The sequence below is a fragment of the Wasmannia auropunctata genome, unplaced genomic scaffold (genome assembly GCF_000956235.1).
Source record: "Wasmannia auropunctata unplaced genomic scaffold, wasmannia.A_1.0 LD336090.1, whole genome shotgun sequence".
Lineage (NCBI taxonomy): Eukaryota > Metazoa > Arthropoda > Insecta > Hymenoptera > Formicidae > Wasmannia > Wasmannia auropunctata.
Window position 1 is genome coordinate 3218300 of NW_012026800.1, and position 26007 is coordinate 3244306.

The 26007-nt window shown below is 45.8% G+C and overlaps 1 protein-coding gene across 1 annotated transcript in view; it reads left to right on the forward strand.

Annotated features, from left to right (window-relative positions):
• The window catches only part of LOC105447937 (AF4/FMR2 family member 4-like), a 79442-nt gene that overhangs the window by 9468 nt on the left and 43967 nt on the right, over positions 1-26007 (forward strand). Inside the window, exons 3-4 of the mRNA XM_011686259.1 lie at positions 7543-7638; positions 11490-11526. Coding sequence (XP_011684561.1) covers positions 7543-7638; positions 11490-11526 — 133 coding nt within the window. The remainder of the gene's footprint in view (positions 1-7542; positions 7639-11489; positions 11527-26007) is intronic.

Below are 26007 nucleotides of genomic sequence, written 5' to 3' on the forward strand. Positions count from 1 at the left end.
CGCCCTCCACATCTGTCATCGTTTCGCGACCTAAGCGTCGGATCGATGGAGGGCTTAACCGACGCCGAGCCAGTTATCGGGAACGTGGAAGCGTTGTCAATCGCGGGGATATGTGCGTCGCGCATGTCGATCGACGGCACCCTCGTACGATAAATTATATTCACGAGGGAGAGAGGACTCGCGCGGGAATGAGGCATGTAAAACAATGACGTGCCGTATCCTTAATCGGAGTCGCTTAAACGCGTACGCACGCACGCCGTGGATTTAGGTCGAACGGGTTGTTAATGAGGTCAATTCGTCGTCGATTCAGTTAATTTAAGATTTATCGGAGGCTATACGCGTACAAAGTGGGGTCAGGGAACTGATTTCGACATAATTAACGATATTACGATGGAAGTCTTTGATTTTGTTGATTCTCGAGATATTGTAAAAATGTAGACGAATAGATAACTTTTTTGTTGTATAAATACATCTCTCCATTTAATTTCTTCTTGATACAAAAACAAGATAAACGAGGCAATGAGCGAAACTCACATTTCTTCACTTCCTGGGATTTATAGCGATCTTGAAAAAAAGTTTCCGATACCCTTTATAGATAAATCGCCTGGGTTTCCATCTTAAATATTTTGAAATACAAGTAAAAAAAAATGCAGCATTAAATAATTACAGCTTTGCTGCATGATTACTACATAGATACGGGATAGAATTGCACTCCCGGGTACCGTAAAAAATTGCGGAACGCGAGTTTCGCTTCCGTGCCCATCGGACGGAGGCACAAGAGATTGTTACGACTGGTTTAGACCAGCCAGCCTTAGCGGAGGGTTCCTCGCGAAAACGCGAGGCGAGTGGGAGAAGGCCTCTGGAAGACGGGCAAGTGCAATTCCACATCGCAAGTGCAGTGCCATCGTGCTGGCCGCGCTGGTAACGGGTTCTTGCTTCTTCTCGCGTGCCTGGCATAATTACCGGCATTACTCCGACCGTATATACGTAAGGTACGAACGCCGGTAGTTTACCCCGTAGTGTCAGATTGCGAGAAGTTTTTGTCGTCGCGGATGAATTGCCAAATTACCGGGGAGGTACCTTCCCCGGGTTTGTACCCTCGCGTCAGCTGCCCCGTTGTAGTTTTCAACAATCGTGAGGAAATCGTTTGCCCGGGGTCCCGCACGTCGCTTGTAATTTCCGTCCGTGTATAGTTATACCCTCGCAAAGTAGACCGGAAAATGTGCAGAGGATCGGCTTGGCGAGGTTCAGCGAACGAAATTAACCCGTTCGGAGCGGCCAGCTACCGCGATCATTTCATTTGGAAAGTTAAAGAATCTCGACGAATTTTACTTCAAAATCTCGAAATACATATTATAACTATTACGAAATACATATTAAAATACTATATTACGTTTTTCGATTTTAAGAGACGCCTGAATTGATAAAATATAATTCGTCGGAGATTTTTTTGATAGCGAGTTTTCAAACGTTTTAGAGATAAGACTAATTTTCTTTGATATGTCTACGACGAGAAACTGCTGCGCGAAAGTTTTGATGTGAAAACTACGGAATTGCATGATAATCCCTTAAAATGCGTCAGAAGGAACGCCGTGTAGCTTATCGGGCCGGTAAGAGGTGCATTAAAATCGTCCTTTAGCGCCGCTCTGACGAGCGGGTGCGACTTTCTTGCAAATTTCTCGCCGCGGTCGAGTTTCTTCCTCGTTTTTCCCGCGGGCTTCGTTGCCCGCTTCCTCTCGTGTGTCCGGCATAATTGTCGTACCGTCGGTTGGCTTGAAAGTCCCCGTGAAGTAGTCCTTTCATTCAGTTAGTGGGTCACGAAGGCGTTTCAAGTGTTTAACGATTGAGAGAAATTAAAGGACACGAGCATGCATTACGGGCTTTAAAATAATTTTATTACAATTAATATATCTGTACGTACAAATATCACATTTATTTAGCTACAAACAAGAGTCGAGGCAAATTGTAAGATTTGCGCAGGACACGCGGAGATCTCCGGGTCGTGTTTATATTCCCGCTAATCCGGAAGCGTTTTTCCCTCGCCATCACTTTTTTGCCGCGGCGCCGCGTCTCATTATTCATCCATGAATTCGACGTTTATTCGCCCGATATCGTGTCGCCGATAAATTCCTCATTTCTGCAATTTGCATAACTCGATGTCGTCCTTCGTGCGTCGCGCGGAAATAAATTATTGGCGCGTGTAAATCATTCGTACGAAACAGTGTTTACAGCATGCGTGCGAGGGAGAGGGAGGGAGGGGAGAGAGAGAGGGAGAGAGAGAAACGAGAGATTGGACTCAACCCTTGGGAATTTCTTTCCCTCTTTCTTTTCTCCTTCCCTCTTTGGCATGAGAATTTCTTTCGTCAGACTCGTCCTTATGTCTGGTTTAAGGTGCATCTACAATGAGAGTAGTAAGTCGTAAGCTGTAAGAAATTGACCAATCACAGTCGAATATGAGAAGAATAATCGACTGTGATTGGTAAATTTCTTACGGCTTACGACTTACTGCTCGCATTGTAGATGGACCTTTGTGCTTCGATCTTAATCTTAAAATCCTAAAAATCAACCAATAAAAATACAGATTTTGACTAGGACTGCCGCTCTATTGGCTGACATCTATAAGGGACATTTTAGAATTAAGGCTCCTGTCTAGTCAGCCACGAACTCCGCGTTGACGGTGGCGACATTATCTCGCGTTAGAAATTAGAAGTTTGTCGTACTAGGGCCGTTCTATAATATTTCGGTGTTTTAAGTCGTAAACCGTGATCATTTTATAAAATATGTTGTACGTCGATATCGTAAGCTGTAAAAATTGATCACAGTCGAATGTGAACAGAATACTCGACTTTAAGAGAATAACGGGCCAATATGGCCGCGGTAACTAGGCAGGAGCCTTAAGACCGAAGCATAAACCAGCCATTATAGGTACGCATCGACGATATCGACGATGCGCATCGCACGCGCTTCGATGAAAATAACAGAGACGATTGACCCTAAAGAAGCAATCCTGTCGAATTCGAATGTTAATTTCCTGATTTATTCAGGTTTATTCGAATTTTATATTTCAGTGAAATATACAGATGTGATAAATTAAATGCATTTTATTATAATTGTTATAAAATTTATAATATATGTTTTTAGCGCCTTTCTACGTCTCGATGTTTTTAATAGTTTTGAAATAAGGAAGAAGGGACTGGTTCTCTTTTTTTTCGAGCAAAAAAATAATCTCTCCGATCTGAGAATGCACTTCTCATAGTTGCGCTAGCGCAACACGCCAATGCTCTCGCTCGAGTTCCTCGCCCCCTTTCCATCCGTTTCCTGCGAAACCGTCCGACTTTTATCGGCACAACGGCGACGTCGCGCGTCGCGTTTCCATCGGAGTAACAAGTTTCACGGACCAATGGATCTGCAGTCGAAATTAAATTGCACTCCGGGGAGTTGGCGATTACTCACTTTCTGCGCGATACTCCGCGCGCGGCCATCGCCTGTCGATAATTGAGTATCGGTTTTGTATGTAATAATAGCGAAAGAGAGAGAGAGAGGGCCTACATACAGAGAATGTGTACGTGTGTGCGTTTGCGCTCGCGTGCGCGTGTATATGTGTGTACAGGTGTATAGCAGGTGCCGAATAATTATGCATTACAATGCCGGCAATGCAGTCGTGCGATTTAATATTTTCGGAATGTAAAAGAGAATCCCGCAAAGATAATCGATACACGCGTGGTCAAGAGCGAATACAATACACTCACGGTGCGCCGCAATTGTTTGTAAATTTCCTAAGTGATTGTCTGACTGATATGTCTCGTTAGAGTTACACGCGCGTCAGAAAGGGCATTTTAAGGTTACATTTAGGGGTAGAAGTACCGGTTTTGACCACTGCACCAGTATGGTGCACCACCATAAACACTTTCGAGGATTTTTCGTGTCTGCACGTAGTCAATAGTGATATCGTCGAACCTCGATAACTCGAAAGCCACTCGAATTTTTTCCTTTAAAAGCCATTATAATCGGAAATATATAAACTTTCGTACAAAGCTTCCGTAAGTCGAATTTTCATGTCAATTCTCTTTTACTCAAACTTTGATAAGTCGAAACTTCTGTAACACGAAGATTTTTATAGCTCCTCCCTTGAGATTCGAGTTATCGAGGTTCGACTGTACAAAATTATGGTGGCCATATTGGTACAGTGGCAAAAATCGGTACTTCTATTCTATCCGTTTTTGGTTGTACGACAAAGCATTCGAAGCCTGTTGATTGGCTATGGGATAGAGAGATCCGACTTCTTTTTCTTGCAGCCAATCAACAGGCTTGAAAAATTTGGACAAAACGGACAAATGTAATATTAACCTATATACATATATAATTCTACGCGAATTTATTCGGGTATATTGTATTAGTAATAATTTCTGCTTTATTGATTATTAATCAGACTCTCAATGGAAATATTCGCTGCTGCTGCTGCCGTTATCGTTGTGTGTTCGCGGCTTATTTCGCGGTTTTCGAATAATTTGACATTTTAATATTTGACGTCCGGACAGGGGGAGGATGCGCGTGCATCCAGAGCATGAAACGCTCGTTTCCGTTTTCGCGGTGCAGATACTGTCGTTGCTACTCCACCGAAGCCGCACTAATACGATCTCCTCCCCCTCCCCACCCCTCGAATTTGACGGGGGGAATTACGGACAATTTCCATCTAGAACAATACACTCTCTTGAACGCGACATTATCGGGTATTATCGTGCCACCGCGCGTTTTCTTACAATTCGTAACATAATGTTTATGATGTGACCGGATCGCCGGGGATCTTTTCTTTACGCCGCGAGCAGCCGAGCGTTAAATTGACCGCGGCGGTAAATTGCACGGGGTAAGAAGTCAGCGAGGTTCTGAATCACTTCGTGAGCGTTGGACGATGGAGGAGAGTTAAGAAGGGAATATATATCTGTCGTTTTTATCTGCGTAATAATAACATAATCAAAATCGACGCGCCACAAATGTTATGAAAAAAAAAAAAAAGAAAAAAAGAGGGAAGAGAGGAGAGGCCCGTGGAAGAACGCGAACACATACCGCCGCGTGCTGCATCGAATTACATTACGTTCGTCGATTCGAGGGACTCGAGTAAATCGCATCTCCATTAGACTGCCGAATCTATCCCGTAACGGAATTAGCAATTCCGCTGGCGCATCCGCGATACGGAGCGTGACACGCGCGCGGTGCATTCTTGAAAGATTAAATTCTCGCGGAGCACCGAGTAGATTATTCGGTATGCGTTCATTATTATTACACACATACACAGGTGAGGTGTTTCATAGCGGCTGCGTTGGCGGATGGTGACAGACGGCGCGCGGCGTGTGCGGGCCTATTGTTTACCTAGCGGTTACCTTGATGTGTAGTCGCGGCGGGCACGACGGGCAGGCGAGCCGCGTGACGACGCATTATCCTTCGAGACGCGAAAGCGACAAGGTGCAGTGCGAGCGTAGACATCTTTTCGGACGCGATCGTTTCTCTACTCCCTAGCGAAAAAGCCTGACGATAATCGGATCGCGCGAGCGCCTCGACTCTCCCGCGTTCCGCGACTCCGTAAACGTCGTCGAACGGTCGTTCATCGAGACGAGTGTATCTCACGCGATTGATCTGCTCGAGGAGCGGTAGAAATGTATATAGCCTTTCGTAAAACCTCGGTACGACGCCACGCCGGGATTCGAGTGATTCTCAAATAAGAGACGTAATGTACCGACCGTTTGCTAATAGCACGCGTCCCTGACGAGATTTGCGCGCACGATACTGAATTTAAATTAGCACGAATATAGTCCTTCTGTTTCACGTAATCCTCGACTTTACGCGGATCGCGGATTAAATCTTAAAGAGACAGAGCTTTTTCTTGATTCAAAATTGCAACTCAAAATTCAGTGCTATCAAGGAAGTGTAATATGTATTTAAAATTTTAGAAGTTGTGAATACGAGAGCATTTCAATATCTTCATTATTTCCGATTATCTTCGTCGCAGAATTTGAGTTTGAAATTTCACAAGAATCTCAACGCCTCGTTCGACACAAGGTAAATATTGATCCGGCAATATATCCGCGTGCATTACGCATTTCTAGATTCGTTCGTTTCGACTTTTGTTTTTTTTTTCTTTTTCTTTTACCGATCCGTCCGGCTTTTAGGGCTTTATTTTCCGCGAACGTCGGCGTCGAGTGCGCCGCCGATCGCACGTAAGAACGTAAGCACTTCGCCGCGAGGGCTTTTGTCTCGTCGGCTCTTTGTTTCCCGTCGACGGGTGTCTCCTCGGCGGGTCAATGAATCGGCCCTGCGCGCCGCGACGACGCCCGGGCCCGGTGGAAATGCGTTTCGTTCGATGCCACGGGGAACGTGTGTGGCGCATTGTTCGACAGTTTGCGACTTCGTGCCGACGTCGTGTCGGTCGGCCGCACTATCGCACATTCGCGTGCACACACATGCGTACGCGTGTATGTATGCGTTACATTAAATTGTCTCTGAAAATGTTCAATCTTTTCCGAACCATTTTATACCCCTATTTTATATTCTGTGAGTCTCTAGAACTATAGAGAGGAATAATTTTTTGGTCCCAAAAATACGTTACATTCTTTGCAATTTATTTTTATAATTGGGAGAGTAGTAGAAGTGAAGATATATTATGAAATGAAGATATGGTATGAAAAATTATCAATATTTAATTAATATTACTTATTATATTAATATATTTAATTTTTTGTTATTTTCTAATTCGAAATTCCATTTTTTTTCATTTCAAACGTCATTTATATTTTTATGTATATATGCTGTTTTGTTTCAATATTAATTTTAGTATCATCAAGTTGAGTAAGTAGAATTCTATTTTTAAAATACCAATCGAAATTAAACGGTGGGAAAAAATTGCCACTAGCACAGTTTAACTTTTGATTTGTAAAAGTCGCCGCCTACTCCAGGGCGTGTGTGCGTGCTTCAATAGGGTCATTTGCGTGTGGATGCTCACACTCGCGTGGAATTCGTCCGGCGAGGCTCCGCTCGTGGACATTGACGTAATCGTGTCCCAGTTTGCACCGTTCGCTATTACGCAAACGTGTGGTTGTCGAATCGCGACCGCTTCTTTCTATCTCGTGCCTCGGGAGGTGCGCGAAGAAATAGAAATTCGTCATAGCTTCTCGTAAATCTTGCGTTAGTAACGTCTTTTCAATATTTATATTAATTACAATCATTACAACAACATAATCTCGTCATGTATTATTATCCTCTTTTTAAGTAGCTCAACTTTCGAATGTGTGTCAATGAACAAAAAAAAGAAACAAATAGCTGGAGGATAAAGGTGATTACTTTAGAATCTTTAGATCGGATATCGTCGAGAGCGTTGAAAGTTTATTTAAAACCAACGTAGAGGATGATGATTCGGAAGTATCGAAAAAAAATAAAACGGCAGGATCTCGAGGTTGCATTCTAGGACCAACGCGTTAACAAGGCAGAACGTTAGATCTCACCAGGAAATTCTGTGACCATTCTCTGATTTTTTTCTTTCTGTCGTTTCAGGAGATGACCGTGCCACTCATGCCGTTGACGGCGATCGCGCAGACACCGCGGAAGGAGCACGAGTCCAAGTTCACCTTCAACCCCCATCTGGCGAAGGTAAGAATCGATCGATCCGCCCACTCTCGCTGTAACTAGCTCGTACATCTCGCCGATCAAAATGGCAAACGGGAAGGGGGGAGGGATGGAATCGAGAAAGTAATCACTACTCCGCTTGTGAAAAAGCACTTTGACATTCGCGATTGCTAAAGGGGCCACCTTAATCCTTCCGTTACCTGCGCCACCGAGCTATTTCACAGAGAGAATATTTCCGGCGGCGAAAGAGATTTTTTTCCTATGTCGATTACTACGCGATTTTTATTTCAAGTAATATAATAAAACGGAAGGTAGGAAATGAAAGAAAAAAAAAGTTTCTAAAAGATACAAATAATTAACTTTTTATTTAGTATCGTAGTAAAACGTTCACTTTTCGCACGATGCATAGAAGTTAGAGTTGCTTATCGATCATGACATTAGAATTCAGGCAAAGCAGAGAGAACGGTGATGTGTATATCGCGGTAACGTTTCAATCAAAATGCGAACGTGAACGTGAACTTCATTGTCGAAAGCACGCGTATTTTTGGGGAAAAGCGAGAGGGCAATACGCAAGATTGACTTCGCGCCCGTCTCTCTTTGTCTCTCTCTCTCTCTCTCTCTTTCTGGCGAGCGCGATAACTCACAAGCGTGATATCGATCGCGGCAACATTTCGGATCGTTCGTGCCACTTGGCACGGTGTCAAGCGTCGCTCCGCTTGTCGGGCTTGTGCATGTTGTATTCCGTGTGCGTGTATTCCGCGCGTGCATGTGTTATAATATACGTGTAAAGACAGCGGGTTTTGTCGTGGATGAGACTCGCGAGGTGAGAGAGGTATCACTTAATGTCTTATTTGAGAGAAATTAGCATTTTACGAGTAACGGTGGCTCGAACGCTAATCTCGTGCTAAATCACGCCGATAACGCAGAGAGACTCGCGATAATCTGTACCTATATTCAGCAGAATTCACGCGCGCGCATGCATTTATCAGCTCCGTGAATGATTAGCTCGGCAGAAAAGATTTTTGCGTTACGTTTAATTATTTATCGATATGTTTATTACTCAATTCGCAATTGAGACGTGATTTAAACTTCTAACACACACGCTCGCGCGCCGCTGTTTTCCGCCTGTTGAAATTATTGGCGTTGACATTTTGCGGAGATGTTTAAGAGCTGATCGTCTAATTGGGCGTTTAATTGATCGGAATTCGCACACGGTTGCCGTTGTTGAAACACCGTTTTGACGGGCCGGAACATTTGATACCTCGCGGGCGGGTAATTCTGTAGCAATAATGTCGGCCGGGTGGGAAATGTCTTGGATCGCATTAATTCGAGCTAGAGGTCCCGTGCTACTTGGCAATGTATCAAGCGTTTGCCGCTCTCAAAAGCCTGCAGCGCGGCCATAACGCGCCGACGGCGCGGCAGGGGAGGGGAACGGGGTTGTCGGAGCGGAGCAGGGTCGACCGACGCGTCGCGTCGCGTCGGGTGAAAGAGGGAGAGGAGAGGGGCTCCGGTAAGAGAGCGCCGGTTTAATTCGGGGTACGGTTCTTCTTCAAGCGGCGTCTCTTTTGCGGTGTGTGACACTCATCTGACGTAAAAACCCGGTCGTCTGACCGCGCGCGCGCGCTGTGAAAAACGGTGTTACTTTGTAAATAAAACTGCGGACGAGACTAATTCGTCCGTCCACTCTTTCCAGCCTCGTTCTTGCCGCTTGATAAAAATCTTATCGTGATAACATTGATAAATAAAGTGGATCCTCTTTAACTTCCCTTGTGAAAATGTTTTCTGCATTTTGTGTCCAATCATCTGGAAGATTTATGAAACAAACGGTTGGATTTGTTTTTAGTGAATGAAAACATCGAGATTCTGTCAGCAAAAGTTTATTTATTTATTTTATTATCAAATATCTTGAAAATGCATGCATCAGCATCATAAAATTAGATTATTTGTTAAATTAAATTTTATTTGATGTTATAACACTTGTAATCTTTTCAACACGTTAACAATAAGAATAATAATCGTGATAACAAAATTAAAGGACCAAAAAGTAATTTGCACAAACAAGCGATACTTCTATACAAACTTTAATGTACAAATAAAGTAAATAAAATAAATTTCTAAAAATACCGAATATAACGATAGTTGCGTGTCGAGTTTAATTAAATATTGAACAACATAGTGATAAAAAAAGAAGAGGAGGAAACAGAAGAGAATAAAAAGGGAGAGAGTAAATACATTCACGATTTATTGTCGAGAGGTATTTAATCATTGTGTAAAAATTAGGTAGATTTCAATCGGATTGGCTTTTAATTTACCTATATACGCATTATTTATCAGTCGATCAGATCTCTGAAAGTTTTTACAATACTTTCACCGCCTTTTTCACACCGTTTATCACAACTGCCGCAACGCGCCGATTTACAACGTCTGGTAGGACTTTACGTGATATTTGCAACCCGACACGCTGCAGGAGGCTGCATTGCGTATTATAAATTCTTTTTCTCCTCCTCCCCGCGCTTCCCGACGAGACTGCGGAAGGTTCGGCGAAGAGCCGGGGAAAAAGTGCGCGCGATAAAAGGGGAGGGAAAGGAGAGACCGGGCGAAATCGGCCTCGTAAAAGTGGATTAATTCGGACCGCCATATATATACATATATACATACACCTTCCCCGCCCGGGGATCCTTTTTGCGTGCGCGAGAGTAAATTGTAATAACGGGCCGAATGCAGAATCGCTGCCGGCGTTTCCTCCGCTCAAACGTCGCGAGAATTACTCGCGGACTTACCGGGGGAATGAAATAGCGCGCCGCGCGCGGGCCGCGTCCGCGAAATTGCGTGGCGCCCGGTTGGAATCCGGCCCGGTGGTCGACTTCGCGCGCGCTCTCTCTCGCAGATGAAAGGAATCGTTATACGCACGTTATTATAATACCGGCTTTCTATGAACGGTATAATTACCGTTTGACGGATAACTTGAGCAGGTGCGTGCGCTTTGTAATCACGATGTCTCGCGTTGCGTGTGAGAAATATGCGTGCTCTGTCTCTTTAACAACGTTACGTCGCGTAACAGAAATTATTGTTTGTTTAAGTCGATTAAAATATTTTCTGCAATTTAGATTAGTGGTCGCTAGCCACTAATTAGAGTAACACGGTAATTTGTTGTACAATAACATTGTTAACCTGATTTTTTCTGTTTTTTTTTTTTACGGTATTTATTTGCGGCAGACACTTGGCTGGCGGTCGCAAGTTGATTATTCCGCGTGAAGTTTCGCCGCGCGCGAGACTGAGATGTTATTTCGTTCGCGATTACAAGAATGCACACGTAAAAGGACCGCCAAACCGCGCGATAAATTTCTATTATGCGAGGGAGGGGGGGGGAGGAGGAGGAGGAGGGAGGAAGGGTCTCCTCCGGGTATCAAGGGAGAGACGACGCGGGGACGCGCGTTGTAAATTACTCGATGCGGAAACGAGGAGCCGAGGAGACAAAGTACACTCTCGCCGCGCGGTTCCCTTTACAAATTTTCCCGCAGATCCGTTTAATTTCCCGCTGTTGTTTTCACGAACTTTCCTTCCTCTTTGCTCCCTTTCGCAACGGTTAAATCCTTACCGACGTCATTTGACGAACTATATGTAAACTATGCCCGAGTTATTTGCCCGTGGTGCCATTTCGCAGAAGGCGAATATAATTCTCGATAGAAATATGCGCGCGCACGACGTCTCGTTTGACGCGCCTCGCTGGCTTCTAAGTTAATTACATTCTGCGAAAAGGATCACCGGGCCACGATCGGAGGGCCGGGGCCGGTCCTTTTCCGGCAGAATAGCACACGACCGTGAAAAGAGCTGATTGTCCTGAGTAAACTGAGCCTTGACTTTTTCTTTTGCAGTTGACAGAAGTCGCCCCGCCGGAGCCTGCGAAGCCTCGTGAGTACTTGCAGCTTTTTTTTTATCTCTCTTATACTTTCTACAAACTCCGCGTGTCGTCGAACAAGGCATAGACACGAACGTGTGCGAGAGCGTTACATGCGCGCCCGCATGTCGTCGACGGGTTTTCCTCGATTGCGTTACAGCTTCGTTATTACATCGATAAAGAAAGAGGCAAAAAAAACTTTCTTGCGCGCATTACGCAAAGCAACGCGTGCAAAACGCGAGTTATTTGCATTTCCGCGTAATTGATACGCGGGTTTTTCTCGCGCGTACCAATTTATCTTCGTATACGAAATCACTTGCGCGTGTGCGTGCGGGAATATTTAATGATTATTATATCATGTTGGAAAAAGAAAAATTGGACGCGCGAGCGACGCATGATCCTCACGCACGCCGCCCCTGCATTTTCACGAAGTTGAAGTTTTATTAACGTCAGCGCTGAACGCGTCCGCTGTCAACTTTCCGTGCCGGTGTACCGGCGTTTAGCCGCAATTTTTCGCGATAAAACACACGTTGTTGTCAGAATATTCAGAAATTTAGGATCACCGGCGGACATAATTTTCCGGAAACTGTCCGCTACATTCGCCCGACGATTAAAACGCGACGCTGTCGCGTATAGGTATATCGCCATTCGCGAGAGAGAACGGCATTTTAAAGTCATGCGAGCAGTCGAATGGATATTAATCGACGCGTCTCCGTAATTCGCGCGTGCGGATATCGATATATGGACGGGTCGATGCGACAGTATTTTATATATACGTGTCCGTTTAACAATATGTATTCATAAAAAAAGGGGGGAAAAAAGAGGAGAGAAAAAAAAGAGATCGGGAGGAACATGCGCTGCGGCGGAACGCGCTGCCGAACGTAAAACCTGTGGATTCTGTGCGAAATCCGTCCCCTCCCTCCCTCCTGATCGTCGATTTTGCGGGCTTGCGATTTCATGAATCAGCCATCCGACCTCTGGCATTCGTTCATTTAGCCGTTTAAGCGCGCGAAGTACGCGTTATTTATTCTCGCTCGCTACGCGATCCTCGCGCGGCTCATTATTTATCTCGCGGTTATACGCAGGCCCGTTTCGCTCGGAAACCACGACTCGAGTTCTCTCCGGTTTAATCTTGTTATCAGTTTCTTGTAGCGTTTACATCACCGGATCCTACTACTACATCTTTAACTCGAGTTATTAAACGCTTCGGAATAATTATAAAATTTTACTACGAATAGAATTAGATGAGAAGAAAACTTGGGAGCCACGATTTTTAATATTTTATCGGAACAAAGATTCACGTTTAGCGAACGTGGACGCCCTGAAATACGAGAATTCGTCGTGACGCATTGTAAGAAATCATTTTCCGCGCAAACGATTGTGCGATAAGGAAGTAATAGGAATTTCTTCGCGGAAATATTCTTGCGCTCGTTTTACGCGATAAAGGTGCAACCGCGGCGGCTTGAAAACGTAATATTCGCATTGGAAGCTTTTAAATATTTGACAACTCGCGCGACGTACCGCGGCGCGCGCGCCGGAAGCTTTTCAGAGCGCAATACTTTTATATACCATACAGTTAAATTCAACCTTCTTCTCGACATTTTTTTTCTCACCGGAGTACCCACGAGAGAGAGAAAGAGAGAGGAGGGTGAGAGAGATGTGCGTTACTATTAAAAGTAAATTAATCACTCCGTGTTAATGCCCGTATTAATATTTATACTAATATCATGATTTGCTAACATGATGTTTCGTTAAACGAGCAAGCCTGTTTATGCAGGAATTATAATTACGGGTTTCATGAATGCAGCCGAGAGGGCTGCATTTATTACAATAAATAATAAATAGTAAAACAGGCTTGATCGATCAAATTAATTAGCGCGTCGAAATCGATTTTCGTGCCGAGCAAGCAATTTTCGGGTGGAAGCGGGAGATGGGAATGGAAAGCTTCGGTAAGATCTACGCTTCACTTCTACACTTAACGGGCACGTAAATCGCGGAGGAAGATCTGTGGATTCGTTGATATTCCGGCATTTCTAAACGAACATGGAAGGCGGAAAGGGTTACTGTTTCATGAATTAACCATTTCTCCTCTCTCCTCTCGCCGTTTCCTGCCCGATGCTCGAATACCAGTGGCCACTTTACAACGACTATTATCGGAATTACAACCGGCCCCTCGTCAACGATCGGGAGTCGGATAGGACGAATTTGCCTCTCGTTGGGTAAATTTGAACTAGTTCCCTCGCGCTCTCGCCTTGCGATAAGCCTATTTTGCACCCTTTACACAATTGCGTTGTGCGAAAAGCGCATAAATCGCTGAAGCTGTTCTTGAGAGAAGTGGTGAGTTGATTCTTGAAAAAATTAGGATGATGGATATTCAACGAATATCTTCTTTTATTAAATTTTACCGTATTTTCTTTATAAATGAAAAACACATTTTAATAGTCAATATATAAATAATATTTTTTAGTAGATGTTAGTAATATAATAGAAATTACAAAACAGCAACAAAGCAATGATAAAACATTATTTTCGTATTTTGTAGAATATATGAAGCATAAATATGAGATAGATATTAACGATAATTATAATATTGTATAAATCGTAATTATTATGATAAAGAGATTAATGATCGCGTAAATTTTATAAAATCGATTCATAAGGATCATAATTTTTGAATAATATGAATGGCGCAAGTAAAAAGTTGGAGAACGGGTGAAATTTTCTCATAAATAACGACATTATAATTATCTCGTGTTATTATACGTACGCAGCTTCGGCGTTTTATGTGCAATTGCGTTAAATGAATGACATTTCTCCGTAACCGTGAGTGATTTAGTTGGTGAGAGCTGAAAATTGTCGGGGGGAGACACAGATATCTTCGGGAAAGGGACAGGAATATATCCGAACGAACGCCCACGTTCCTTCTTTCTTCATCGGAATTTCGCAGAACGGCATCGTACATATATATATATATATATATATACACATACACAGGCGCTGCGCGGCGCGGTTACGACTTATCAATTTATTTCTCTCTGGAATCACGAAGGTCGACAGTTTCCCGTTAACGAGGTCCGGTATATCTTCCGCGAACTGCAACAGGATCTTTCCGCCGAAGAATCCATTCGTGCGAATTTCTCTCGCCGGGAGTGGGAGACCGTTCTCGCAATCGGAAAATATCACATTCTCTGAAAATTCGATTTGGTGCGAGAGATACTGCGAGAAAAATCTCAAGTAAATCTGTGTCATTTCACCCGCTCCTCGTTACGGACGTCATCGAGGTATAACGAGAAGCCGAGAAGAATTTCGATGCGAAAGAAATGGATAGCTTAAATTTGTACAAGTTTCGCGAAGACGGAGACGAACTCTGTCGATTTCACGTCTACGTGAATCCCGTCTCTGAAATTTCGAATCTCCTCGCATTTGAGCTCGTTTTATCGCGGCGCAGCGTGAGTTTCGATCGGGTTTGTACGTTCGACGCTCCATTGAGCAAATTAATGAGGGACCGCGCGACATTATTGAGCCACGCAGGCGCGCACGTGTAACGTCGGCGGTACGTAATGTCAAACCGTTGTAATATAGTGATCTGCGAGCTCGCTCGATAAACGCTATTAACATTATACAGATTGCGCAACGTTACATCGAAAGCCGCCTACGATTTGGTTATACGCGAAATAGATTTTAATTTTCAATTGACAGGTCAACTCGAGATTAGACTTTTTGTCCTCGGCGTTTCCTCCGTCATTTTATTTATTATAATCTTTAGACGTGGATATAAATTTAATTCTCGCCTAACTAGAATCCTTTCGATCGCTTCATCTATAATTATCAAGAGCGATCTAAATTTAGAGCTCGTTTGGAGTTTATTTTTACTTTAGCCGGAGTTCTGCCCAGTCGCGTTTTATTACCAACCAGTTTCTCCGTTCTGATCTCGGGGAAACTAGTTCATCCGCGGGAAACTCACGGTGGAGAAACTCCCAAAGGCTGCAGTCATATTCAAGCACTTCGCGGAAAAATCCCGATGTTCCCTTAATAAATAAGGAGGTCGTTAGGCGTCGGAGGACTTAATTTCCGCGAAGCGTATCGCTTCTTCTTGATTAACGTGCGCGCGAGAGGCAAGCCGGCGGAGAGTCGAGGTCGTGTCGAGCTGATTAAGAGAGGAGGGTAGCGCGGCGTTAAACACCGGAATCCCGACACGCGTGCGATGCCCACGCCCACGCCCACGATGCACGGTGCTCGCGTCTACCTGCGCACGCGTATGCCCACGCGATGCTAAGCCCATGCTCGTATATCCACCTCCTGACCGAGGGGTGGCGTCGGTCGTCACGTCGGTGTTAATGAGCGAAGGCACGATCGCGTGACCGACGACCTTTGACGAACCTCGGGACGAGTGGGGGGAGGAGCGGTAGATGCCGGGGTGAATGAGGGATGAACGACTGTGCCGAATCGTTCATCCCTTATTCACCCCAACGATCAAACAACTCGACAATCGGCGACAATCGTCGCGCGTGAAGTTTTCTTTACTGTAGAGAGTTCTCGTGATGCTCTACATCGAGCCGTTAATGTGACTGGTAAAGTTTCATGTTGACGATCTGAAATATCTACGAATTTGAATACGTTTTAAGTCCAGAAAAATTAAAATTGAACATATCTGTGTCTTTTTTTTTTTTTTATGAAAGAATATTGATCGTAAATATTTTGTCTTGCGAAAAGGAGAATATCTGTTATTCTATATATAGTCGTCTATTATTAGTTACGATACAAGTTGGAATTCAGACAAAATAAAGCTAGCGAGACGTGTGCCAAGTTTTCCTCTCTTCCAAGAATTCGTGAATTTTGGAATTAACGTAATTTAAATTCTCCGTTATCGAGTATTGTCGCTCTCTTATTCCATGTCCCTATAGAATCATCCTTATGAAAGATAATGTAAAAAAGTTTTAATGCACGAACTTTTTGGCAAGTTCGGCACGAATCGGAAATGGAAATGCATCCCCGAAACGATATCGATACGCGCGAGTCGTAAAAGTGTCCGATAAAACGGCATTTCGGCGAACGTCTGCGAATGGATCGCGCTTACTCGCCGCGCATACCTACATGCGAAACGGGATTACGATGAATTACTACGTGCTTCGTGGGAGTCATCGCGGAATTCAGGAACGGATGTCGATCAATGTCGGTTGGGGTTCGGTCGCCGCATGCTCGCCGGCGACCTAGTGAGGAGTGCCTCGGGTTTCCGGTTCCCAGAAACTCGTGCATGCGAGGAACGCTTTTGACGTAACAGACCACATCCTCGACTTTCGCGGACCATGTATGTCCCTTCACAAAGATCATCTTCCCTCGCTTGTTTCTGTCGCCTTTCCTTTCCTCCCAATATATTCTCTCTTTTTTTTCTGTCGCATACCTCCCCATCCTTTTTCGCACAGCTCTCGACTTGTCTCTTCGCGACATCTTCCCTTGCGTTATCCGCGAGACTTTCGCCCTTCACGGCGCGATCCTATATCTTCCTCCTCGCGCCTCTGTCTTCCTCACTTCCTGGTCTACCCGCGCCGCCACCGTCACCCTCCCGCTCCCCTGCCGCCCGCTCCTACCTCATCCTCTGCGCTTCCGCCGGTCCGCGATACGTCGAGTAGGATGAGCAAGGGCGACGAGATGAGGAGGTTGGTTGGTTTCCATGGAGACCAACCAGCTTGCACTGGCATCTCCCGGTTGAACCGCCGCCGTCTATCGCGTCGCGCCACGCCGCGCCGCGCTCTCGCTTGCTCGCTCGCCTCTCGCGTACCGTTGCGCGGAACGACACGGCGGTAACCGGCGAAACCGAACTGTGAACGCGCGGAATCCCGGCTCTTTTGAATTTCATCGGGCGCCGTCATCGGAAGAGAGAGAGAGAAAGAGAGAGAGAGAGAGAGGACGTCGGCGTCCGTCTATTTTCGAGCGGCAGTTATTCCCTCCCTCCCCGCCGCCGCCAGAGAGGAGCGCTTTCGTGGTCAGGGATCGGTTAACGGATGGTGAAAATGTTTTGGATAGATATATCGAGAGAGACACGCGGATGTAGGGAGACGTATGTATAAAATTTCTGCTATTTCCGTCCACGCTCTCGTTGGCGTATACCGTCTCGAATTTATCGCCGCTTCTCGCTAGAATGGATGGTTATGAGGATATTATTCAGTTGCGATAGGAAATTATCACTCGAGTGTGGATAATGTAAAGCCCACTTTAGACAATCTATTAAATTGCGCGCGATTCTATTTATAATATTACGTGCTCTGTAATAAACGAAAAATACTTGGAGGATTAGAAACACCCACACATCTATATCATGATTACCGATAACTCTATAGAGCTCTAATGCGAATTTATAAATCATCATAAAGCGAGGATATCATTTAACTGCATGGTGTCAGACGATAAGATAAGAATGTCACTTGTTTCAATATTTATCATGTTTGTTGCTTTATATTTGTACAAAGTTTTTATTAATATTCTTTCACGTGTGTAGTAAATGTAATACTCTGCGACAATTCCAAGTGATATTTTTAATGCTTTTATAAAATTTTTTTTCCGAATAACGTAAATGATCGTCTCAGTTCTCAGTTGATAATATTATAACAAGGACAAAGTGCTTATTTTTGTTGATTAATTTAGGCGGCGAAAGAGTTATACGCGCTCGCAGTTCAGTCGCTGTCATTTATTCCGCTTCGAGGACGCGGTTGCCAGCCGGGCTTCGCTCTTTATAGACTCGTCCGCCGGATAATCGTAATAATTATCCAACGGACGAGAGCGAGATAGAGAGAGAGAGCGAGAGAAAGAGAGAGAGAGACGCGACGCCGACGCGTCGCATCGCTTCGCTTCGCGACGGCTACCGCGACACGGGGAATTTCAGGCTTGCGGCAGTAACTCCGCCACCATCGTCACCACCACCGCGGTGCAATTCCCGTGACATTAATTATTGAAATCGCCGTCGGCGTCTCATCCAGCCATCTCTCGCTAGCTACCCCACCTTCCTTCGCCGGTGCTGCAATCGCCTCGGCCGCGATCTCGAACTTCTCTCGAGCGTTTCCGTCGCCTCTTCCACCGTGCCGCTCCAAGCTTATCCTCCGCTAACCGACAGCCTCCTCCCCTCCCCTCCCCCCTCGCCTCCGTCTCGTTTTCTAGTTCGGAGAGAAGGAAGTCCCTTGGGTTAACTTCGCCGAGGAGCAGCCTAGAGACTGCGCCCCGCTTAATATTCAATCGCCCCAGACTACGGGTTTCTCGCAAGCGTCTCCGTGTGAGACGCGCCCGCGTTAGACCGACCGACATTTGAATTGGTACGCGCCCGTGGCGCCCGGGAGGATGGAAAGTGTCCAACAGATTTTATTTGTAATGAGATAGGATGTGTCGTAACTTGTTATCACGGCGCGTGTGCGCGTGGGCGTTCTCTCTCTCCCATCTTGCCGCTCCCGTAATCGTCGAGCGTGCTCTCGCTCGAAATGTAGAATGATAGAAGACCGGGGCGACGGTAAAAAAGACGGTCCCGAATAGGATTCGCATTTCCCTTCTTGCCGCAATCTTCTGCACCTTTCGTACTTTTTCGTCGTGCCCCGCAGTCGCCCGGACGCGCGTTTCACGAGTGGCTTTAATTCATTACGTGACAAGCTAATATCATCCATCAACCGTGGCGACTTTGAAATATCGTTAGACGCGTCGGAGCCACGCGATGGGGAGAGTCTACTCGCGTACTTGGGCTTCGTGTTGGCCGCCTCGGAAGCGCGGTATCTCCACGATCTCCGCGTGGCTCGTTATCGTTTCCCGTTTGAACTGGTCTTAACGTCGCGAATCGTTGTTTTCCTTTCCCGCTGCCGCTCCGCGGAATGGAAATTTCACGGGCGTTTCTCCGTCGCTCGTCCGCGACGCGACGATATGGGGGAAGGGGACACGACGTCGTCGGCGCGTATGTGTTTTAAATCAATATTTTGGATAGCTCACAGCGACGCGATTCGAATTTCCGGGTGGAAAAACGTTGATTGGCCGACGGGTGGAGAGGGGTAGGAGGGTGGGAAATGCGGCGGAAAATATACGGCGGGTGCCGGTGCGCGTGTATTCTTTGTCGGACCGGATCCGCGACGGGAAATGATACCATCCGCGCGCGCGGGTTGTCGAAATCGTCGCGCCTCGAAATTAGATTTCGAAGCGCAGTTTGCGACAGAATTCAAGAGAAAACCGACCGCGAGTTTGTGGATGGCATTCGAGACGGCGGTTAAAGAAACAAATGGACGAAGATGTGTCACGTTCTTGCGAAGTTAAATTATCGCTGTGAATGAATCGTTAGTCTTCATTAAATTTCATTTATATGAATTTTAATTTATATATATATATATATATATATATATATATCATCAATCTAACAGTAATGTAGTGTTTGATAGAGTTGAACTAATGAAATCTTGTTATGAGATCGGATTAACATGATCAGTCATTGAACTTCAAAGTTCTAATTTCAATCTAATATATGGTCTTGCTATATTAATTTCAATCAAATGTACCTCCTCTTGTGAACCAAGATTGTCCGGGATACATTAAAAAACTTTACGAAAGAGCAAATTAACTCGTGAAACGTTGACGACAATGATTAAAATCAAGTGCATCTGTATTCGACATTTGACATTCGCGACGTCCAGGTCGCTGCAATCTATAATTTCAGTCGCGCGAAGCCTTTTTGTCGAGACTGTCATAACTGCGGCGGGGAAGGAGGAGGGAGATAAGAAAATGTTACGGAATATGGGTCAGTCCGTCGAGACCGTAATTATTATTTATTTAGTAGATTGCTGATCAGAGACGACATTAAATGTCCATGCGATCAGAGAACTTCGCGATACAATTTGATTAACCCAAGGCGGAACGCCACTCGTAAATTGATAATATCTAATCGGATTTTCTCTCCTTGAAGTGATACGACTTCGACGGATTGTTTCAATCCGACATATTCTTATTTTGATGAGGAAAACGATGAGGCAGTTATAATGCAGTTATTGCACTTGATAATCGATATTGTTTTCAACTTTTTAATTAAATTTATTTTAATTTATTTTATTTAATTGTATCGGACTGTTAGCGGACCTTTCAATTTTTCAATCCTGAGAAAGAAAAACAAATTATATGGCATTCAATTTTTACGTAGCGAGCGTGTAATTTTTCTGAAATCAATTGTCCAACTGCAATAATTTAAAATATATGAATAATTTATTTATCTCTCTTTTTATTACGGCAGAATAGTCGAGGAAGTGCTACGCTTGTGGGAAGAGCTCTCGAGTTCCACACGCTCGCGTGTAATATTTTATTTGACGTTTCGCTCGCGTGTTTTTAGACTATCTTATGGGCCCGGTCGGCGGTGTCGCGCGTCGCGTCGCGACGTGCGATCGCAATCTAACCATGTGAAGGCTATTTAATATATATATTACACGTGGAAACTCGCTTTAATGGCATTATACTGATAAGCGCTCGTCCACGGGCGATCGTTCAATTCCCTGCAAATTAACGCACCGCGGGCGCGACGTGGCTTCCCGTCCACTGTCTGCAAACGTTGCTCCCGACTTACTTTTATTCAAATTTCCCATCAGCTTGCGAGGCGTAATAAGCGTGTGGTGGAGTGATTACGCGCGTTCGGGGCGTAATGGCATAAAATTGCGCGCGTGAGAGAGAGAAAGACGCGCCGCACGTTTTACGGCGCGGCCAATCTACTAGAATGTATTGACGTAAGTGTGCCGATAAACTGCATCCTGCGGTTTGTTATTAAGCCTTAAATGCGCGGTGCATCGTATATTTGTTCCGCTTTCGATGCGGGCGCGTAGCAGCAGCCAGCCAGCCAGCCAGTGGCTTTCCTCGTCGCAGCCGACTATTCCGCGTTAGATACTCGCGCGCGATACGCGCGTACGTTGCGTGTCGTCATCTGTTTAAGCGGAAAGTTTCCGAGCGAAAGACTGGATATCGCGTTCTCGTGTTTCCAGCGCGTTTCCACCTTTCCCTATTCTCATTTTAAACGATTCTTACTTCGTCCCCCTTCCTCCCTCGATTTTCTAGACTTCGCCAGCGGGGAGACTCGCGCTCGCGTTTCTTTAGGGATTTCAACGAGCCAGATTTGCAACGCGCGGCGCCGAACGGAGGTGACGGGGAGATTCGTCCAGCCTCCGGCTGGATTCAGCGCACGCTTCGAATGGCACTTTATCAGATGTCCTTGGCAATCAATCCGGAAAACCGGGTGTATACTTATAACTCGATTACGTAATCGTGCACCCGGCCGCGCAATCCGGCCAGAAGGTTGGCGACGTCTCCGCCGCCATTTGTTTATCTGATGCGATGAGATGTGCCGAACACTGCACGTGCGGACGGGTATTATATTAATTAGACGAATTACATTTTCATTCATTCCGTGTGTGCATGTGCTTTGTGTGCGCGCGTGGATGCCAGAGGCCGATGTCGTCGGGGGGCGGGAGGGGGCCGGCGGTTTCTAATGAATTGCGAACCACACGGTGCGTCACTTCGCGCGGAAGTTATATTTAACGCGCTGAACGCCAGGCAATTCGCCGCTTTCGCTCGCTCTCGCACGTCTGAAGTGATGTGTATAATCTCGTTGAAAATAACGACGTATCGGCGATGATAACGCGGATACGTATATACTATACGACAGCACCTGTTAAAATCTTGCAGGGAACCCGTCAATTACTTATTTTATTCATCGAATATGCGTCTGCTTAACGGGATTATTTATCTCACATAATTTACGACATTTTTCTGTAACGCCAGAGCTGGTGGCTACTATTAGTCCGCGGCGATGGGCTATTAGAGCTAGTATTCCCGATAATTCCCCTCGAAAAATCACCGGGCACATAATCATTAGCGCGAGAATTACGGCACACGTGGAAATGGTTGAGCAACCGGCACACTGTTAGCGCTCGTCTTGCACAACCTGTATCCCGTAATAACGTCTGCCGCGTCCCACGACAATCCCTCCTCCTCCTCCTCCTCTTTCTCCTCCCCCTCTTCTCCTCCCCTCGTGTTTCCTTCGTTGTGCCTTTGCCTGACCGACGACGCTTAATATCACAATTCCATCATTAATTAGCATCCTGGCCGCTAACCGCGCGGATATAAATACGACCGGAAGACGGCGTGGAAAATATCGCGCGTGTGCTATAAATAAAACGTGCATCGATGTTTATCGCGACGAGAGCGCGAGAGAGCAGGGAAAAAAAGAGCCGTCTACGTGCGTATTACATGTCACGTGTCTAAAAAAAAACGGATCCATTGCGTTTGAATGTATTTTACATCGGATTGCGAGATTCCGTGCGGCAAGAGATGATTGGCGCGAAGCGATATTTATACGCGGTAAATTACAAGGTATTATCTTGGCGATTGATACACACCTTAATCGTACTCGTCGACTGTTATATTTAGAGACATCAGCCGTTTTCAGAGTCAGTCTCGTCGCGGAGTTTCGTCACAGCGCGTCGGGCAAGAAATCGAAATTGCAAAAAGAAAAAAAAAACGCGCGTGCGCGCGAGTTTATAAAGTCCAGTCCGAAGAATGCGGGACGGGTGATGATTCCCCGAGTGTCTGTGTCTTTGATCGTCCGCGGGATCATAAAGCGCACCGGTTCGAGGCAGCCATAACCTCCGGCGTCAGAGGACCGCAGATCGTTAAACGTCCACCTGCATCGACTAGCGAACTGGTACCTCGCGCATATCCCTCTTCTCCCCTCCCGCCCTTCCATCCGCGCGAATCCTTTTACGACAATGGCTCGATGCGCCGCGCGGCCCTTTTCTCTTTCTCTCACTCTCTCTCTCTCTCTCTTTCTCTCTGTCGCGAACAACGGCGGCGGCGGCGGCGGCAGCGACTCAGCTCTCGCCGTCATTGGAGGAGGTGTTAAGGCAGCGAGCTCATAAAATATTCATACGAGGGTTACGGCATTTTAACGGTACACGCCGGCGGATTCGCGCCGGGCTCTCTCGGGCGAGGTATTAAATACCTCGGCGCGAACCGGAGTCGGAATCAAAAAGTTCCCCCGTATACGCATGCAAAATGCCTTTTTCACATTCAGTTTACGATCCTTTATTTCGACAGCAATTTTACAATTGTCCGTCATTATTCACCTCGGTCAAACGTTTCTCCCGTGTCTCCGACGATCCCTGGGAAGACACTTTGAAATGTACATACTAACGTTAGGATAATATAAATTTCGAATTCAGTATCGACGCTAGTGTAAATACGGATCTCTATAATGAATGCAAATTAGAAGGAAGCCTTAATCGACCGATGTCTCCGCGAGATTGCACGTGCGACGTGGTAAATTATACAGCTTCCGCGCAAGGTCGTTGCGAGACGGAGAGGTGCATCCGTTGAATCAGTGCTGGAGCACGCACGCACTCGTTCGGTGTCTACTTGTGTAGTATTGCGTAGCCGTTTCGCGCACCTTTGCTATTCCGCTGGAGATCGATACCTGTTGAGTGCGACTACGCACATTCGCGTACGTATACTTGCGTATATTGTATATATATATATATACACACGCCACGCACACGCGGTCGCACCGTCGCGCGTGTGCGTGTCCTATTCTGCGAGATTATGCCAGCTCATGAATACATACGCGCTACAACTGTCGCCGGATGATTGATAAATCTATACCTACTCCCGCGCTCGATATTATTTATCGTACAACAAGTTGCCGCTTTCCGTTTTCGCGGCAACGCGAGAAACTCTCTGATTTCCCGTATAGTTGGCGAAAGTAAGTTTAAAAGGTGAGAGATCGATATTCTACCGATGCGTCGTGACAAGTGGGAGGAGGGGGGGGGGGAAACGCGCCGCTGTATATTTTTCAATTGACAATTAATTATTGTTAATACGTATTATTAATTGCGAGCTAATAATTGGTAATAATTAATTTTCCAATTAATAATGAAATTTGTCGCCAGTCATTTTTAACGGCTTTACGGCAATGGGAATCGACGCGCGCGCACGCGCTTAATTATTTCACAACTATTTTACCGTCGGGCGGGGAGGAGGGGAGAGGGAGGGTGTAACGTCGCACTGATATATTTATGATCGCATTTATTACAATGGCCGCAATTGAAACAAATTAGCAGTAATTTCATTTCCAATGATTATCGACTCTTTCGCCTCTGAATTTTCTGTAATGCGATATCTCTGCGTTGTTAATGCCTCGACGAAGTGTATCAGAGGCGCGCGATTCCCGCGCGGCGAAGCGACGTGACGCGACGCGACGGTCGAGAATAAATCCAATGCGGTGCGGCACGGTCAGACTGATCGGCTTAATTATTTATCCGTTCCCGGTCTTAATGAGCCGCGATGAAAATCGGAGGCGCAAATTCTTTCGAACAACATCCAGCGCCGACGCGTTGCCCACCGCCTGTATAGCATTCCGGCAGGCGGCGACTCGACGGAATTTTAGACGTGGACGTGCATTGTGAACTTAACGGACGTTATAATTCACATTCGGAATTCGACTTTCAATCACTCGACGAATTATTTCGGCGCGCCGATCTATCGGGCGCGGTCGTCGCTCGTCGCGGTCCAGCGCGTATCTCTGCGTTGCGATTTATTGCGCCGTATCTCGCCGTACATCTGATTTTCACGTCGGTACATCGCCGACCATTAATTTCCGCTATTATCAGTATTATCGTTGATCGGTGTTCATAACGTTCTCAAGTTACGGTAATTACCGTATCGTCGAGTGCTATTAATTACGACGGGAGATCGATGAGCATTGCGCGGTTGTCCTCGATGGGGCGATTTAATAAATTGGTGCCGTCGGTGGGAGATCAACGTTAAAAAGCGAGTGATGTAGTTCGCCTCTCGGTAAATTAGCGTCGGCGTGTCGGGAATAAAAGAAAAGAGCGAGAAATATACGAACGTTTAAAAAAATTAGTGGTTTCGGAAAGTGGGAGAGAGAGAACGATATTTTTAGAGCGACGTCGAGGTCACACGTTTCTTTCTCGGACGACCCTGGAGAGGCGGCGCCCGCGGCGGCGCGCGCCGCGTTTATTATTATCCGCATGATAAGGCTAATATCTTCCTACATACGTTTTCTCCAACATTGTTTGCGTTTCAGTTTTCGCGCCGTTCCGCTCACCTTGCGAAGAGAAAGAGAGAGAGAGAGAGAAACTTTGAATAATAGCGAACTTGTGTGTTGCATTGTTGGGGGCTCGCGTTACCCGCGATCCCCCGCCGCGGCTCCGTTTTCCCATCGCGCCGCTTCTTACTTTAGGGCGGCGGATAAGTTTTCGCGGCGGGAGATACAAGGGGTTGTGCGGATTGCACCGCGCACAGACCGGGCACAACCCGTCTCTCCCGAGGGGATTGTATACACACGGAGAGCGAGCCAAATTAAATATTGAATATCGATCGCCTTTCTCTCCGACTCTCCGGTCTGGTCGTATCTGTTATACCTACACACACACGTTGCCGATCGCATGACCCACTTGCCCAATTATACTATGTATATATACAGG